At 50.2% G+C, this 15,538-nt stretch overlaps 1 protein-coding gene and 1 long non-coding RNA gene across 2 annotated transcripts in view; one reads left to right on the forward strand and one right to left on the reverse strand.

Moving 5' to 3' along the window:
* Positions 1 to 3,388: 3,388 nt before the first annotated feature.
* Positions 3,389 to 7,916, reverse strand: LOC127060340 (uncharacterized). Its single transcript, XR_007779270.1, has 3 exons — positions 7,808 to 7,916; positions 4,512 to 4,644; positions 3,389 to 3,846 (listed from the first exon to the last, which is right to left on the reverse strand). It is a non-coding gene; the product is annotated as an uncharacterized LOC127060340 (long non-coding RNA).
* Positions 7,917 to 7,966: 50 nt separating this feature from the next.
* Positions 7,967 to 15,538, forward strand: part of LOC103820834 (kazrin) — a 91,953-nt gene continuing 84,381 nt past the window's right edge. Inside the window, exon 1 of the mRNA XM_030232756.2 lies at positions 7,967 to 8,021. Within this exon, the coding sequence (XP_030088616.1) occupies positions 7,994 to 8,021 (28 nt within the window). The 5' untranslated portion in view covers positions 7,967 to 7,993. The remainder of the gene's footprint in view (positions 8,022 to 15,538) is intronic.

The following is a 15,538-nucleotide window of genomic DNA, read 5'->3' on the forward strand; positions in this document are numbered from 1 at the left end:
AGAAAAAGAACACTTGTGGATTATCTGGTGTAGGGGGATTTCTCTCACTCCTGGAAAAGTGCTGTTTTACTCAGGGTGGCCAACCTGTGGTACAAACCCTTAAAGAAATGCACATCAGGACACTCCAAGCCCCAAATTCACAGAATCAAGGGATCCATACTGACACCTTAAAACATGACTCTAATTAAGGTAACATGTGGATGTAGAAATAGAATGCCAAATTTTCAGCTGCCTTTTTCAATGCTGAAACTTTATCTAGGTGTATTTTTAGGTCTTTCACAGGTTAGTGGGGAATGTAATTACAGGTTTGTATGCAATACAGGATTAGCCCACCCTGCTGGTAGCATTTTGGATAAAACCAGGGAAAATGGAGGAGGGCAGGGGGAGGGGAAGGCTATTTTTATTGTTCCACACTCCCAGCACATTCTTGTGAAAATATTATGAAATAGACTGGTTTGGCAGCAGGGTGATCCCCAAACCAGGTGTGACCCAGGGCTGGTGCCACTGACAGAGCAAGGGAGGGTGATGGCACTTAGAGCAGAACCTGAAAGAAAAGGGAAGGACTAAACTGAGTTTCACTCTTGTCTGGATTGGGCTGTTTTGTCCCTGAAACGCCCGTGGGAATTTTGTGGATGCTCATGTGCTCCCTGCCTGCTGGGGGCCAATGGGGGACAGTGTGCTGTGCCTGTCAAAACCCCTCTCTGCTTCTGGAGTTCTCCATTTCTGAATTAAGTTTAGGATTATTTTAGAGGGCTGGACCACCCTTGAGGTCTTGTCTTTCAGTTGCTTGATAAATATTCCAGTTTTAAAAAATCATATTTTCTCTGTTGATTTGTGGGGTGCCCCAACAATGAAAGGAATGATGAATCTGACTCCATGTTCTAAGAAGGATAATTTATTATTTTATTATATTAAAGAACACTATATAAACTATACTGAAGAATACAGAAAGGATACTTACAGAAGGCTGAAAAGATAATAATGAAAACTCCTGACTCTCTCCAGAGCCCTGACACAGCTTGGCCCTGGTTGGCCAAAGAGTGAAAACAACTCCCAGCAGAATGCAATGGAACAATCAGCTGTGGGTGAACAATCTCCAAACACATTCCACATGGGCACAGCACAGGAGAAGCAAATGAGATCAGAATTGTTTTCCTTTTCTCTGAGGCTTCTCAGCTTCCCAGGAGAAAATCCTGGGTGTAGAGATTATTCAAATGTGACTGTGACATGATGCTCCAGCTGACCCTTCCCACGTGCCCTGCCCTGTGGCCCCTGCTCCCAGTTCTGTTTTCAGGGAAGAGAGCAGAAGGAGCTGCTCTTCCACTGGTTCTGCCCGTGGTGTTTCTTGCCACAGCTGAAACAGATGAGTACAAATATTTATTTCTGCCTCCTGCCCTAATTAGGACAGTGATTTTACCTGTAATCCATCAGGATAAAGCATTTGGAGGGTCATGAAAATGCAAAAACTCGGAGTTTCACCGTGCCTCTGCTAATGTCAAATCTTCATTGGAATCGGCTTCCCGGGACAAAGGAGCTGTCAGATGAGTGCTGATGCTCCGTTAATGGCAGGGTAGGGTGACCCAGCCCGGCGTGCTGAGGGAAACACGGAGACAAACCCATAATCACCTTTCCTGCATCTCTCCCACTAACACCTCATTTAAGTATATATTTGTCTGCTGATTGATCACAGGGTTTTTTTCATGGCACGCATTATCCTGCTGAGTGCTTCTCATTCTCACCATTCATTGGAGCTCCCACATGGTGCTCATCACAGAACAGGAGGGAAGTGCAAGGAGAATGTCTCCAGAGTCCCCATTCCCACCTTCCCAGGGAAGTCCTGGGGGATCAGCAGGACCTGATCTCCCAGATCACCCTGGCAGCTCGGAAAAAGCCCAACCAAAGCTCCCTAATTTGTGATGGGGAGAAGAGGGGAAAGTGGCATTTCATTCAGACTTCACCTGAAACGACAGCACAGGGGGGAATGGCTTCCCACTGACAGAGGGCAGGGCTACACTGGATGTGAGGAAGAAATTCTGAACTGGGAGGGTGGTGAGGCCCCGGCACTGAGAAGCTGTGGCTGCCCCTGGGTCCCTGGAAGTGTCCAAGGCCGGGATGGACAGGGCTTGGAGCAGCCTGGGACAGTGGGAGGTGTCTCTGCCCATGGCAGGGGGTGGAATGAGATGGTCCTTAGGGTCTCTTCCAGCCCAAAGGACTCTAAAACTGCTCCTGGGTGGGGATCTCTGGAGTGGAGACCACCATAAATCAGAGGCATTTTGCAGGAAAGCAAAATGATCACAGCACATCATCACCGCTGTCTCTGTCTCCCATGAAAGGGAGCACTTCACACGTGTTAAAAAGAGGAGGGCGAACCAGAGCTAATGTTTTGTCAAGGTTTCTAGATTGGCAGGTGAGGTGAGAGTGGGGTCATCTTGGAGACGGCTGCGGCACATCAACCTTGCTTGAATGTGTGAGTTTTAATGGCTTAATCCACCCTTCAGAACCCCAGGCAGGTGGGAGAGGCAGGGCAGTTCATCCTCAAGGAGAAAACACCCCAAAGTGGCGCTGAACCCCAAAGGTTTTATGTTTAGCAGAGACCCTGAACCTCCTGGGTAATCTGTCTTGGGTAAGAAAGCAGAACCCAAAAACACGTTCAAAGTTTTGGGTCCAGTGCAGTGAGAGCTCATCACTGAGGCTGATACCTGCTGGTGCAGAGCTGGCTGCTGACAGTAAACATTTAAACACAGGCTGAGCACACCCAGATTCATGGACTGCTGTAATTCATTAAACAAATGTTGGGTTTAATAGCCCCGTGTCCAAAGCTGGTGCCATGGATGTGCTCAGCTGTGAAATATGCTGTGGAAGTCATTGCTTTGCAAAGGGGTCTAGAAATCTGCTTCCTATTAACATAAAATGGGTTTACTGCAGAAAAATCTCTGGGATCACATTTTTCTCTCAATTATCCCTTCTCAGTGGGATTCCTTGAGGTTTGTGCCGGGTAACTGAGATGTGTCTGAGCTGGGGGGTTTGGAGCTGGGGTTTGTTTTGATCCATTAAGCTTGTATCTCGCCACAGTGATGTAATTCCCCCAGTCTGAGACACTTTATAAACATTAATGGGTTTGTTTTCACGGTCCCCAGGGATCTGCAGCACAGGAAGGTCGCCAAGACCATTTTACCCTCACAGAAAAAGAGATGGGGAAATGTGGCAAGGAGAGAAACAGAATATTCACTCAAATTTCAAACCTGTTCATCCTTAGCTGTGTTTAATTCAGTTTTAATAACTTATAAGCTAGTAACTATTACTTAGTTATAAGTTTTAATAACTTATAAGTTATTAATTTTAATAACTAATAATTTATTACAGCAGTACCACATCAGCAAGGTTTGCATAAAGATGCTGCTGAGGAAGCTGAGGAAGGAAGGAGTTGGTGCTCTGTATTTCATGAGTGAGAGGGGTGTAAAATGCAGTTATAACTACACCTTTGCAGAGGGGGAAAAGAAAAAGTGGATATTAACAGCTGCTGTAGCTTTGATGGGAATTATTTAGTGGAGATGTGGTGGGAGTGGAATGTGGGCCAGGCTGAGCTTTTCCTGGGGACAGCTGCTGAAGCTGCTGGTCTCTTGGACTGGATTTTCTTGGTGATAAACAGCCACAGAGATGCCTCTGGTGATACTTGGAAGTGTCCAGTTGGAAGCTGGCCCTACAGCGTGCCAGGACACAACAAACCTGGGGCACAGATCAAAAATCCCTCTTGGGAGATCTTTTTCCCCTCACAGAGGGTCCATTTTCGAGGGTGTACTGAAAGAAGCTGGTGGTGCTCACAGCTCTTTCAGCTGGGAATTGCTCCTGCAAACAGAGATACATGGAGCAGATGAGAAATTAATGTAAATACACAGGCAGAAGGCAATTCTTTTGGAGGAAGCGAGGCAGAGGCAGATAAAAAGCGATCAGCAGAATTTACATAAGCCTTCCCCATCACAGAGGTCATCATTCTGCAGGATGACACATGGAAATTCATTTTTATTAAATTCTGGATGATTATTTAATTGGAAAAAGAAGGATTTAATTGAATCAAGTCAAAGGGCCCTATTAGATTACGTTCAACCTTAACACAGAAGGCTTTTCCCATTGAGTTAAACTGGTTCCTTTGCATATTGTACATATTAAACTATAAAAAGTCCTAATCTGAATGGCAAATTAAAGGGTTTGGAAGGCCTGAATGGTACTCATGTGCTTCTCAACCCTTTTTCATCTTCTAAATCTTCTCATATTCCCTTCCCTGTACTCCTTAGGTTGTAACCAGAGCAAAGATGAGGGGTGGAACTCTCAAATCTTCCTCTACCCATGTTTATTCCACTGACACAGCTTGAGGAACAGCCTGCCTGGATGTGATGGCACTGCCAGAACACACTGCCCAAACCTGAGGGTGCTCTCCAGGTTTTCAAGGCTCCCCTTGCAGCACCTGGGCAGATGCTGAGTGCAGTAAGGTTGAATGAAGATTTGTGACTTACTGGCACCGACTCAGGTTTCCCTTGTGTCCTCAGGAAATATTCCCAATCTCTTCATGCCTCATCTGCACAGCCAGGGACTCCCATCCCTTTGGGACACAGACTCCTTGCAGAGCTGTCAACTTCCTGGTAAAAGCTGGAATAAAAAAAAATAAAATTTAAAAAAATACCATCAAAGCAATTTTGGGAAATAATATGTTTCTATTTTTGTGTCTTGAATTAGCTGTTAATTTCAAATTTTTCTTAATTTAAAACTAAAAGGAGTAAGGGAAGAAGGCACAATTCATTTCCTAAAGTTTCGTTTATCCCAATTTTGAGGTTTCCAGCAAAGGCTTGGCCTTCTGGCTGGGAGCTGGCACAGCCCAGCTGGGTTGGGAATGCCCCATCCTGGTGCCTTTCCTCTGGCTGATATTGCTGCATTGCTGGGACACTCTGTGCTCCTTCCAGGAGGAAGCTCAGAGAAATCAAATTCTGCTCTGAGAAACCAAAATCAATTTTAATGGATCCAGCTGTTCCCCAGTAAGGCTAGGAGGAGGCATGGGAAAAGGGAGAAAATCTTCCAAGATCTCTTCAGGGAGATTTGAAAGTAGTAAGGAAAGTTTTTAAGTGAGGTTTTTGACTTACCCATGAGGCCACAGCCAACTTTAGGACACATTTTAAATAACCACGTGCTAATGTAGAAATTCTCTTTGTCAGTAAGTTTTAAAAATTCCAGTTCTGACAGTGCAGCTACTCAACCAGTCTATTATTAAAGTTAGATTGAGTAAGAAACATCATTTGGAATTTGCCTTAGCAGCTAAATGGGTTCTTGGAAGGTTCAAATCAGCTTTAACCTGATTTTTTTATGATAAAAATAATGTGCTGGTACTTTAAAGCCAAGTTCCTTTTTGCTGAAGCTTTGCTTTTATTCAAGTGCAATGAGTAAGTTTTGCATGTACAGTACTGGGATTGCACACTCAGGTTATCAGGTTACATCCATAATTCTCCCATTTGCAAACACAGTTTGCAGCACATGCTCATGCAAATTAGGTATGAAACTGGGCATTTATCTTGATTAGAATTAATTTGCTTTGTATACATACAGAGCTTTATCTCATTCAGGGATGGCTGCAGAGATGATGGAGAGAGAATTTCAAAAATTGCACTTATTCTCCTTGTGGGTTGTTTGTTGGCCCTCTGGGAATTCATTAAGGAAAACAGACCTATCCACTGATATTCTGAGTGCCCTGGTCCAGCACCCAGCCTGGGCTGCAGACACTGCTGGAGACTCCCTGCCAGGAATAACTGTCCCTTGCAAAAGCCACTGTACCATTTCATGGAATCAATGCTAAATTTTCTCTGTTTTACAATATCCAGATGGATTGATCCAGATGGATGTAAGGACTAGATGCCACTTGCCAAGGACTCATTCCTTTTGACTCTTGGAGAGCTGGTTGTGCCCAGGATCCAGATCAGACCTGAGGTTTTGGGGGATCCAGGCTGCTCTTGTTGATGTTTTTCAGCAGACTGACACAGCAGATTTTCCCCATTTCTGCCCCAAAAGCTGCCTGGGGACTCTGCACACCGGAGATCTCCTGCTGAGCCATCCCCTCAGTCCCTGGGTGTGTGGGATGGTGATGTGCTCCTGCTTTTCCTCATGCCCAGCCTCTCCTGGAGCCAGCCCTGCAGCTCTCAAGAGCAGGAGCCCTTTTCTATCTTTTTACTGCATTTTGAATCAGGGCTCTGCAGTGCCAGTGCTGCACAAGGACACCCTGAAGTTCAAAGAACTGCCCCAAATTCTCAGCTTGTTCAGCCAAAAGCCTGAATTTAGGCAAAAATCAGAGGGTTTAGCAAATTGTGCTGGGCTGTTTCTCCCCCTTTACTCATAGGTCATGATTTTCTCTGACTTCCCCCTTAACAAGAGTCCTTGCTCAGCATCCTGGCTCCTTGCTGTGCTTCCCACACCACTCCTGCTCCTGGGAGGCTCCCACCCCACTGCCATGGGGGCTTCTGCCCTGTTCCCAAACCCATCTGTGAACTTTTCCAGGTACAGGTGGCTCAGGTGACAACTCTCAGCACGGCTGCCTGCAGATTTGGGACGCAGGGATGGAGTGGGGAGGTACAGCCACGTGGGCCCTGGTCTCCAAAGCATCCCTGTCTATGGGGCTTGGAGCAAGCTGGTGTGGTGGAAGGTGTTGGAATGAGGCCATCTTTAAGGTCCTTTCCAACACAAATCACTCTGTGATTCTACAGTTTCACTTGAGTGAGGATGAAGCCATCTGCACGGCTGCCAGGGGCAGGGTGGCAGCTCTGCAGGCTTGCTGCAGCCCTGGCAAACACACAAGTGGATCCCTCTGAGGGATGGATAAGGCACAGGGAAACATCCGCGCTCCCTCTAGCAGTCGCCAGCGAATGGTTGATACCAATAATTCTCGATTTTTCACCCTGGGTTCGTGCCACGTGAACCGCCACTGTAAGAGCTCCTGCACTAGTACTGCTGCAGTGGTGACAGCGCTCAGGTGGCTCTTCCCCCCCCACTCCAGCCCCAAAATCCTTCCAGGGCGATTTTTGGAGCCCGTTTTCCTCCACCTGCTGCGGGCAGTTGCCGGGCAATGCCACGCTCAGGGTGAAGCCGGGCGCAGTTTGCAGAGCGGTTCCTCACCGGTGCCATTGTGAGCTCACCGCGGGCACTGCAGCATCCCCGCAGCACCCCTGAACTTCCCGGGGGGCTGCGGGGGGGTCTCGCTCCCGGCGCGGCGCGGGCACCGCAGGCTCCCCCCGCCCCGCCCGGCCGGGACCCGCCCGCCGCAGCCGCGCTCCCACCGCGGATGCCCTCGGCCGAGCTGCCATCGCCTCCGTCGCGGCCCTGCCCGGGCTGCCGGGGGGGGCAACAGGTAGGGGGTACCCCCACCCCCCGCACAACCTGTTTCTCTTGTACCCCCTCTGCGCAGCCCCCCCTGCTTTCCTCCGCGCACCCCCTCGCAGAGCCCCTCTCCGCTTCTCGCTCCCCTTGCACAGCCCCCTCCCCTCCGCACACTCCCCCTCCTTTTGTCCCCCTTTGCAAAGCCCCCCTCCCTTTGCACCCCCTTGCACACATCCCCTTCCCACCTTCCCCTCTGGGAGTCCCCCTCCCCTGGCACAGAGCCCCCTCCCCTTTGTCCCCCCCCCCGGCCGAGCCCCCCTCGCACCCTCCCAGCCCCCTCCCCTCGCGCCGCCCCCTCGCACCGCCCACTCCCCTCTCGCTGCTCCCTTCCAGCAGCCCCTGCCCCCCCTGCCCAGCACAGCCCCCTGCTCGCCCCCCCCGCCGCTCCCTCTCTCACCTCTCTCTCTCTCCTCCTCTTCCTCCCTCCCCCCAGGCCAAAATCCTGCACATGATGGACGACAACAAGCAGCTGGCGCTGCGCATCGACGGGGCGCTGCAGGCGGCGGGCCAGGAGGTGACGGCGCTGCGCGCCGAGCTGGCGGCCACCGGCCGGCGCCTGGCCGAGCTGGGCAGCGACCCGGCCATGGAGCACGGCCCGCACGGCGCGCAAGGTGGGTCCCGCCGCGGGCAGGGGGCGAGGGGGCTCTGGGCAGCCGCTGGGGGACACTCCCGGCCGCCGCCTCCGCTCGGTGTTATTGTCCATTGTTTATTTTTGGGGGTACCCGGCGCGTCCCGTCGGGCCGTGGTTGCGGGTTCCCCGCTGGGTTCGGAGCACGGTCCTTCCCTGCTGCGGCTGCTGCCGGCACCGCGCTCGGCTCCAGCAGCCCCGGCATGAGGAGGGACCCCCCGCCCCAAATACTCACTGCTCCCCGCATCCTCCCGCCGCCGCCACCATCACCGCCCCCTCTGTCCCCATCCCCTCGCCGCACCCCGCCCCGAGGTTCCCCCTGGCCGGCTCTCCCCGGTAATCCCGCGCCCTCAGCCGGTTTCGTAATTCGGTAGGAAAGCAGCCATGTTACCGCCGCGCTCCGCGCTCCGGCCCCGCACGGAGCCCCGGCCCCGCCGCTCCCCGCCTGCTCCGGCCCGGGGCTCGGACCGGCCCGGGGCTCGGTCCGCGCCCGGAGCCCACCCCGAGCACCGGCACCCCCGGGTAGGCTCGGACAGCCCCTGTGCCTGGCACACACCCCCTCTGCCCCCCGCATCCCTGAAAAGTTGTCTCCGTGGAAAGCGGGGTGCAGGGGGAGAGGGAAGAGACTTTGCGTGGTGGGTGAGGAGCTGAGCCCGAATCGCTCCCGTAGTACTCGTGGTGCTCTCGTCAAGCTGGAATTCAGTTTCCTGCAAATCGAAGTGTGTTGCCATCGCTGATACGTTTTTATTTGAATGCTTTTGTATTTTAAGGTTTAAATTTCCCCAATAATTACAGGTTTGCATGACAGTTTACCCCGAGCAGCCTTGATGTCAGAACAGAAATAGTGCGAGCCCTCCCCTTTCCCGATAACTGAATTTACACCTGTGTGATAAAAACGTCAGTAGCTGTTATTTACTCGTTACTTATTTACTGTATCTCTTGGTAGGGTGGTTCGGCGCTATTTTAAATAACAGTCGCATTTTGGCGAAGCTCTTCAAGGGTAGCATAGTGTTTGGCGGGGCATAGTTGCTGCCGGCAGGATGTAATCATGGAATTACAGATTCACAGAACGCTTTGAGTTGTAAAGGATCATAAAGATCATCTTGTTTCAACCCCCCCTGCCACGGCTGGAACTGATTGGATTGCATTGCCGGTGTGTTGTTGTTCGTGGCAAACTGATTTAGAGGGATTAATTAGTGGTTTTATTCCATCCAGCTTGTGTTTCACTGTTTTGGTGGTGGGGGTGTGCGGTGTGAATTCCACTCAGCCGGCTGAGCTTCCTGGTGGCTGTGGGGATGGAGGAAGTGAAGTTACCTGTGTGGCCCGGGATTTTCTGAAATGCTGTGCAGAGGTTGGGGTGATCTCAGCCAGCCTCTGCCGTGCACCACAGCCAGGCTACTGAGGCTCTTTGCTTTCATAAAAATCTGCTGAAAGGGCAGAGGGAGGATGCCAGCCTCCATCCTCCCCTGTGGAGCAGGGGCATCGGGAATGCAGATGGTGACACGATGTACAGGGCATGCATGTGGAAATGCAGGCTTCCAGCCAGGAAAGCAGGTAAAAGCCTTCAGCTGCTCGTGCTCACACTGATTTCTGTGTGTGTTCAGTGTTTGCTTTCGTTTCCTCTCCAGGACACTCCTGGGAGATGCACGTTTCTGCAGTGTGTCCTGGCAAGGGACAGGGGGGTGTGTTCTCTGAGGTTAGGGCTTTTTTTTTGTTCTTCTCAGAGGTTTTCTAATCTGTTGAGTGATGAAAAAAAACTCCTCTTTGTGTTCCTTTACTATCAGCATGCTGGAAAACAGTTGGTGCCCTGTAAAGGTGCCAAAGAAATGTGCTCCATTCCCCAAAGCCTGTGTGTTTCTGCTTATAACTCTGACTACACGTGCTTTGGGGTTGTGGGGTCCCTGTGATGGGGGAAGGGGGAGAGTGGCCCCACCCTCAGCTGGGTGGGAGAGTGGTACCTGCAGCTGGAGTTGCTGGGGGGTTTGCTCCATCTTCCCACTCTCTAAGCTGATAAATTTGGCTCAGCATGCTGCTGACTCGGAGTGAGGAGAGAGGACGCTTCCGCAGCAAGGTGTGACTCCATGGCCTCGTGGCTGTGAATGAGTCTTTGTCTTTCCCCATGAATTTAATAAGCTGTTATTAAATATGTGATGTATCCAGCCCTGTGCCACTGGTGTTGTAACAGAAGCCAATCAGTTCAGCATAAAATTGTATTTAAAAGTGTTTTGTCTGTCATGCTTAGGAAGGAAAAGGGGGAGAGTACTTGATCTCTGCAAAACCCACCGAGTGGATTCACTCTGCTTTGTGTTTCCTCCCCGAGTTTGGTACTATTGTTTATATGCTGCCATAAATGCTCTCCTACATCACTCTGTGTTTGTGTAGACAGGCCCAAGATATCTATAGTGAGCCATATGCTTTTCCTCAAGGATTCTGAGACGACGTTCAGAAGGATGGGGTGAAAACAAGAATCTCTGAATAGCTCTGCTGTTGTGTGTCTCCTAAGTAGGAGGGCTGCCAAGCTGTTTGATTTATGCAAATGTATTAAAGGCAGGCAGGAGGATGGGAATAGGGTGGCAGCCTGCGAGTGCAGATTTGGGGTGTGCTGGTGGTGCTCAGTGGCAGGTGGGGGTGTGGTGGAGTTTGCTTTGGTCCAGGAGGAAAAGCCTGTGGTGAAATCATCAGGTCCCTTTGCTTAGAGAATCCCAGAATGGTCTGGCTTGGAAGGAACTTTAAAGATCATCCAGTTCCAGCTCTCTGCCACAGGCAGGGACACCTTCCACTATCCCAGGGTGCTCCAGTCCCCATCCAGCCTGGCCTTGGACACTTCGAGGGGTCATGGGGCAGCCACAGCTGCTCTGGGCACCCTGTGCCAGGGCCTGCCCAGCCTGACAGGGGAGAATTCCTTCCGTGTGGTGGGAAGGAGCTCACAATCTCAGTGCTGCAGGCAGCTGCTCCAGGTCAGTCCCAAGCTGTATGGAAGGAGGTGAATGTGTGTCTCTGTGCCACCCTCAGTAGGTAATTAACACTGAGTATGTCAGATGTGTTATTTGTGTAATTATGGTGCAGCTTGAGACAGCTGGAGGTAATAACTCTGCCCCTTTTGTGCACTCTGGGACTTTTTTTCTGCTACAATGTGCTATTTGTGCCATGACAAGGTATGTTTTGAGGGCCTCTTTTCCGTAATTTTAATCAAAACTGAAAGAATTCTGCAGAGAGTGGGAGCAGGATGGTGGGTGTGCGTAGGTAGGCAGGAATGGAACTTGTACATTGTTACAGTCCCTAGCCTGAGTGTTAATCATTCAAACCTCTCAGCCCTGACAATCTCTTTTAACCAGTGAGTTAGCTGGGAGAAGTATTTTGGCTGCAGCCTCTGTCTAAACTTGGATGCAGATCAGGGTGGAAATCAATACTTCATGTCCCCAGCTTTTAGCACAGCAATTACAGGCAGCACTCGGTAACATCTCTGCAGCTGTGTGTCAGCACCCTCGTGCTGGAATCCTTGCTTGAATTCGTGTTGGTGGAATTGATGGTGAGCAGAGATGTGCCCAGTGCTCTGGGGTGGGATGCTGGTAATGGGGGATGCAGCAGAGCATTGCTGTGGAGGGTCCATGCTTAGCTGTGACCCCTGTCCATGCTGGCTGCACCTCTGGGCTTTTGGCTTCGTGGCGTTGCCCATCCTACAGAGTCACAAGGCTGGAAGAGACCTTTGAGTCCAACCCAGCCCCAGCACCTCAACTCAACCCTGGCACCCAGTGCCACACCCAGGGATGGTGACTCCACCACCTCCCTGGTTCCTGGAATTCCCAACATTTTCCTAAATTCACAGAATTACCCCAAACTCTCAGAATCCCCAGGTTGGAAGAGACCTTCAAGACCAGCGAGTCCAAGCCAGCCCCAACACCCCAACTCAACCCTGGCACCCAGTGCCACATCCAGGCTTTGTTAAACACACCCAGGGATGGGGACTGCACCACCTCCCTGGGCAGCCAGTCCAGAACTTTATCACTCTTCCTGTGAAAAACTTTTCCTGATATCCAACCTATATAATACACCTGTATTTTCAGCAGTTTGGTTTAAAGCAGTGTCTGTGTGGAAAACTGAAGTCTGGTGGTGCCTTGCCACGCTGCATCAGGTGTTTGGTCCCTTCAGCCTCGTGTTTTTGCTTTAGTCTCCTTCCCACATTAAATGGAAAACACCTTAATTAATTAATGTTGGTAAAGTGCTTGAAGATGTAACAGGCAATCAATGGCTGAGTGTTGTTAATAACACCTCGCTCAGCGTTTGGCTTATCTCATTGCTGATTTCAGAGTGGTGCTGGCACACTGTGATCTCCTGGCCCTTGGTGGTGATTGCCACGGGTGCTGCCAAAATTCAGCTGGGGCTGGGGCAGGAGCTGCACCTGCTCCTGCAGTAAATGAAGGGCTGCTCCTTGCTGCACTGTTATCTCAGCACGTGCAGCCTAAGAAAGGTTTCAGTTCTATCTTGGTACGTGGTGATGCCAAGGGGCTAGGAGGACCTTTCTGCTCATGACAGCCTAAAATAGAGTTTTTTCTTTTTCTTTTTGATCTCAGTATCCTTTCATAGCTACAATGCAAAGACTTTGACTTTTGCCCGGGAGGCAATCAGTTACCTCTGTGCTGTTGCTATTTTGTGAGTAATCATCTCTGGCTGTTGAAAATGTACCATTTTCATCTCTTCAGAAATCTTCCCTGCTATTTGTTCTTCCAGAGCTGGAGAGCTGATACTGTAAAGAAGCCTGAGGAATTTGGATACTGCTGCCCAGTTGGGTATTGGGAGCATTTTTGTGCCATGCTTATCACCAGATCAAGGTCTTGCTGTACTATTACTCTTTCTAATAATTTCCTACTTTGTTTCCCTTTGTCCTGCGTAGTTCAGGGAGCAACTTGTTTCGTGCTCTAAAACAATTGTCTGTGCTGGGAAATAAATCTGTGCTGAGCAATGTTCCCATGGTTGCTTTAGACACTGGGAACTGCCTGCTGATAACACTCCAGGTCCCTGCTATATCCTAGTCTTTGAAGATGTTAATTTAAGTATCTTTTCTGGAGCTTTCCTATTCAAAAGCCTCATCTGGCATGGTTAGCATAATATTTAGATTATCATTGCTTTAGGCTTTGTCCAGGGGAGTTAAAATGAAGCTTCTAAGGATGAGTAAGCTCAAATAAACTGAAGTTGAAGGAGGACTTAATCCAGGGCTTTTGACTCACCAGTTTGAAATATAACCATGAAAATGGTGTTAGATTTGCAGGTGGGCAGAGGGACGTAGAAATAAGTCTCAGTCTTAATTTGGGGAAGATGAGATGATTTTGTGGGTTGTGTTCAGGCACTCTCAGATATTCACTGGTGGGGCTGGGTGTCATCCAAGAGGACAGTCTGTCCTCTCAATACTTTCCTTTTTCCTCCAGATACATCAGTGGACTTGGTGTTCTCTGTCCCTGGGGCTGAATATGGAATTCTCTGAGATGCCAAAAGAAGCTTCACAGCCATGAGCAGGAGCTCCTGGCCCAGCCTTGGGGTGCCAACACCTTTCCTTGAGTGCTCCCTACTCCTCTCTGTGCTTCAAGGACCTCACTGTACACTAGCATGAAGGAGAGCAAAACTTCAGCCTCCAGCTCGTTAAAGTTCAATCCTCAGGATTTCTCATGCCAGCAAAGCATGAGATCAGTGCTCTGCTCCTGACACAGCATCTGCAGAACCTCGTGCTCATAACACAGCAGGCAGGGCAGGGCAGCAGCTACACAGAAAAGCCCAGGGAATCAGTCACCCAGAGGGCTCCATTTTCAGGAGACATCCTCACCCTTAGGATGCTGAAGGCTCAGGGGGTTGCTTCTTGTTGCTTTGCCACCCCTTCCTGTTTTTCATTTCTGTGCTGTTTTACTTGAGCATTTATGGGGGATGTTTTTGGATATTGAGATGGATTTTGGGGAACCTCCAGCAAGATGATTTTGGTGTTTTGAAATGTGTCCTGTGGTAGCAGGAGGTGGGATTGGTTTAGCTTTTTTTTTTTTTTTTTTTAAGGAAGAAGAAGCAGTCCCACCAGAATATGGAAGTGGAATAAATGCTTTTAAAAGCTTTGAAGCCTTTAGTGTAGTCAGTTTGTCAGCAGGAGTTGCAAAGGTGAGGAAAATCTCTTCCTGAGGTTCTCCTCCTGCACCCATGGCCAGGGTGGGTAATTGGAGGCTTGGGGATGTGATGGTGAGGCTTTGGAGGTGCCTCCCCAGAGCAAGAGGCTGAGTGATGGGGCTGGGTGGGGAGCTGAGGTAGCAGAGGCTCTCCAGGAGGATAATGCATCCCTGCAGAACAGCTTTGCAGTGGTGTTGGCCATGATTGGGCATGACTCTGGCTCCCAGGGGTATCCTGTACCCCTCAGCCCAGCTCTAGCTTCCACAGTCTGATAAATCACTGATTCCCTAACCTTGTTGGTGCTCTCCTTCCCCAGATCCCTGCAAGGAGCTCTGGGATGGGGACAGAGCTGACCACAGGTGGTGCAGGCTGGGTTTCCCACCCAGACTCGTGTGGGTGGCTTTTGGGTCAGGTTTCTGGTTTTCAGCTGGGCTTGATAAAGTGATGTGTCTGTGTCTGAAAATTGCTGAACTGCAAAGACCTCTGCCTTGGAGTGCAGGAGATGAGCTGCAGCAGAGAAATGTTTTTGCACAGAGCAATTAGTGAGAAATGGGTTTTTGTCAGGAGGATTTCTGACACTTGCTTGGTGGGAGAGCTGCAGTGGGCAGGGCTGTGTTTGCACAGAGAAATGGGAAAAGCTCTTTTGCTGTTCCTTCTCAGATGTGTGGTCAGCCACAGATTTTAAGTCTATGAGGCTGGAATTTGCTTTCAGATCCCTTGGACCATGGGAAAGGAGCAGAGGTGGCTACAGAAAGGTGAAGGGGAGTGTGGTGGCACCCTGGATCTCCTGTGGGCTCCGAGACTCAAGAGTCTGGGAGAGGATCACCCTTACCCCTGAAGAAGGAAGAGGGGACTGAGTGATGCTCTGCTATCATGGGGTCCAGGTCTGGGCTCGTCACAGTCTTGGAGAACCATCCTTGTCCCTTGCTGCTTATGTAAATATTTTTTCTGAGAGGAGCATCTCTTCTGAGGGCATCCAGAAATCCATTTCTCATACTTTTTGGTCCTTACAGAGTCATTCTGACTCACGTCTTTTCATGGCATTTCTTCCTCTAAATTAAGATTTCACAGATTTTAGAGGCTGTGTCTGGGGACTGAGCCCTTGGGTTTATCTGACAGGGAGCTGACGTGTCACAGCCTTCCCTGCTGCTGTCCTGTGCCATCTCTTCTTTATTGTCTCACTTTGCTGGGTGGCACCTGGGGGAGAATCCCAAACCTTTCCATCACCACCTTTCTCACAGAAAGTGTGCTCTCCCTCAGTGGGGAGTTCAATCTCACCTTGCTGCAGAAAGCAGCATCTCTTGGAGGTGGGGGAAATTGTTGTTTGGTGTGAATATGTGGGATGTAAAGAGAATAAGG

Source organism: Serinus canaria, chromosome 21, assembly GCF_022539315.1.
Source record: "Serinus canaria isolate serCan28SL12 chromosome 21, serCan2020, whole genome shotgun sequence".
Classification (NCBI taxonomy): Eukaryota; Metazoa; Chordata; class Aves; order Passeriformes; family Fringillidae; genus Serinus; species Serinus canaria.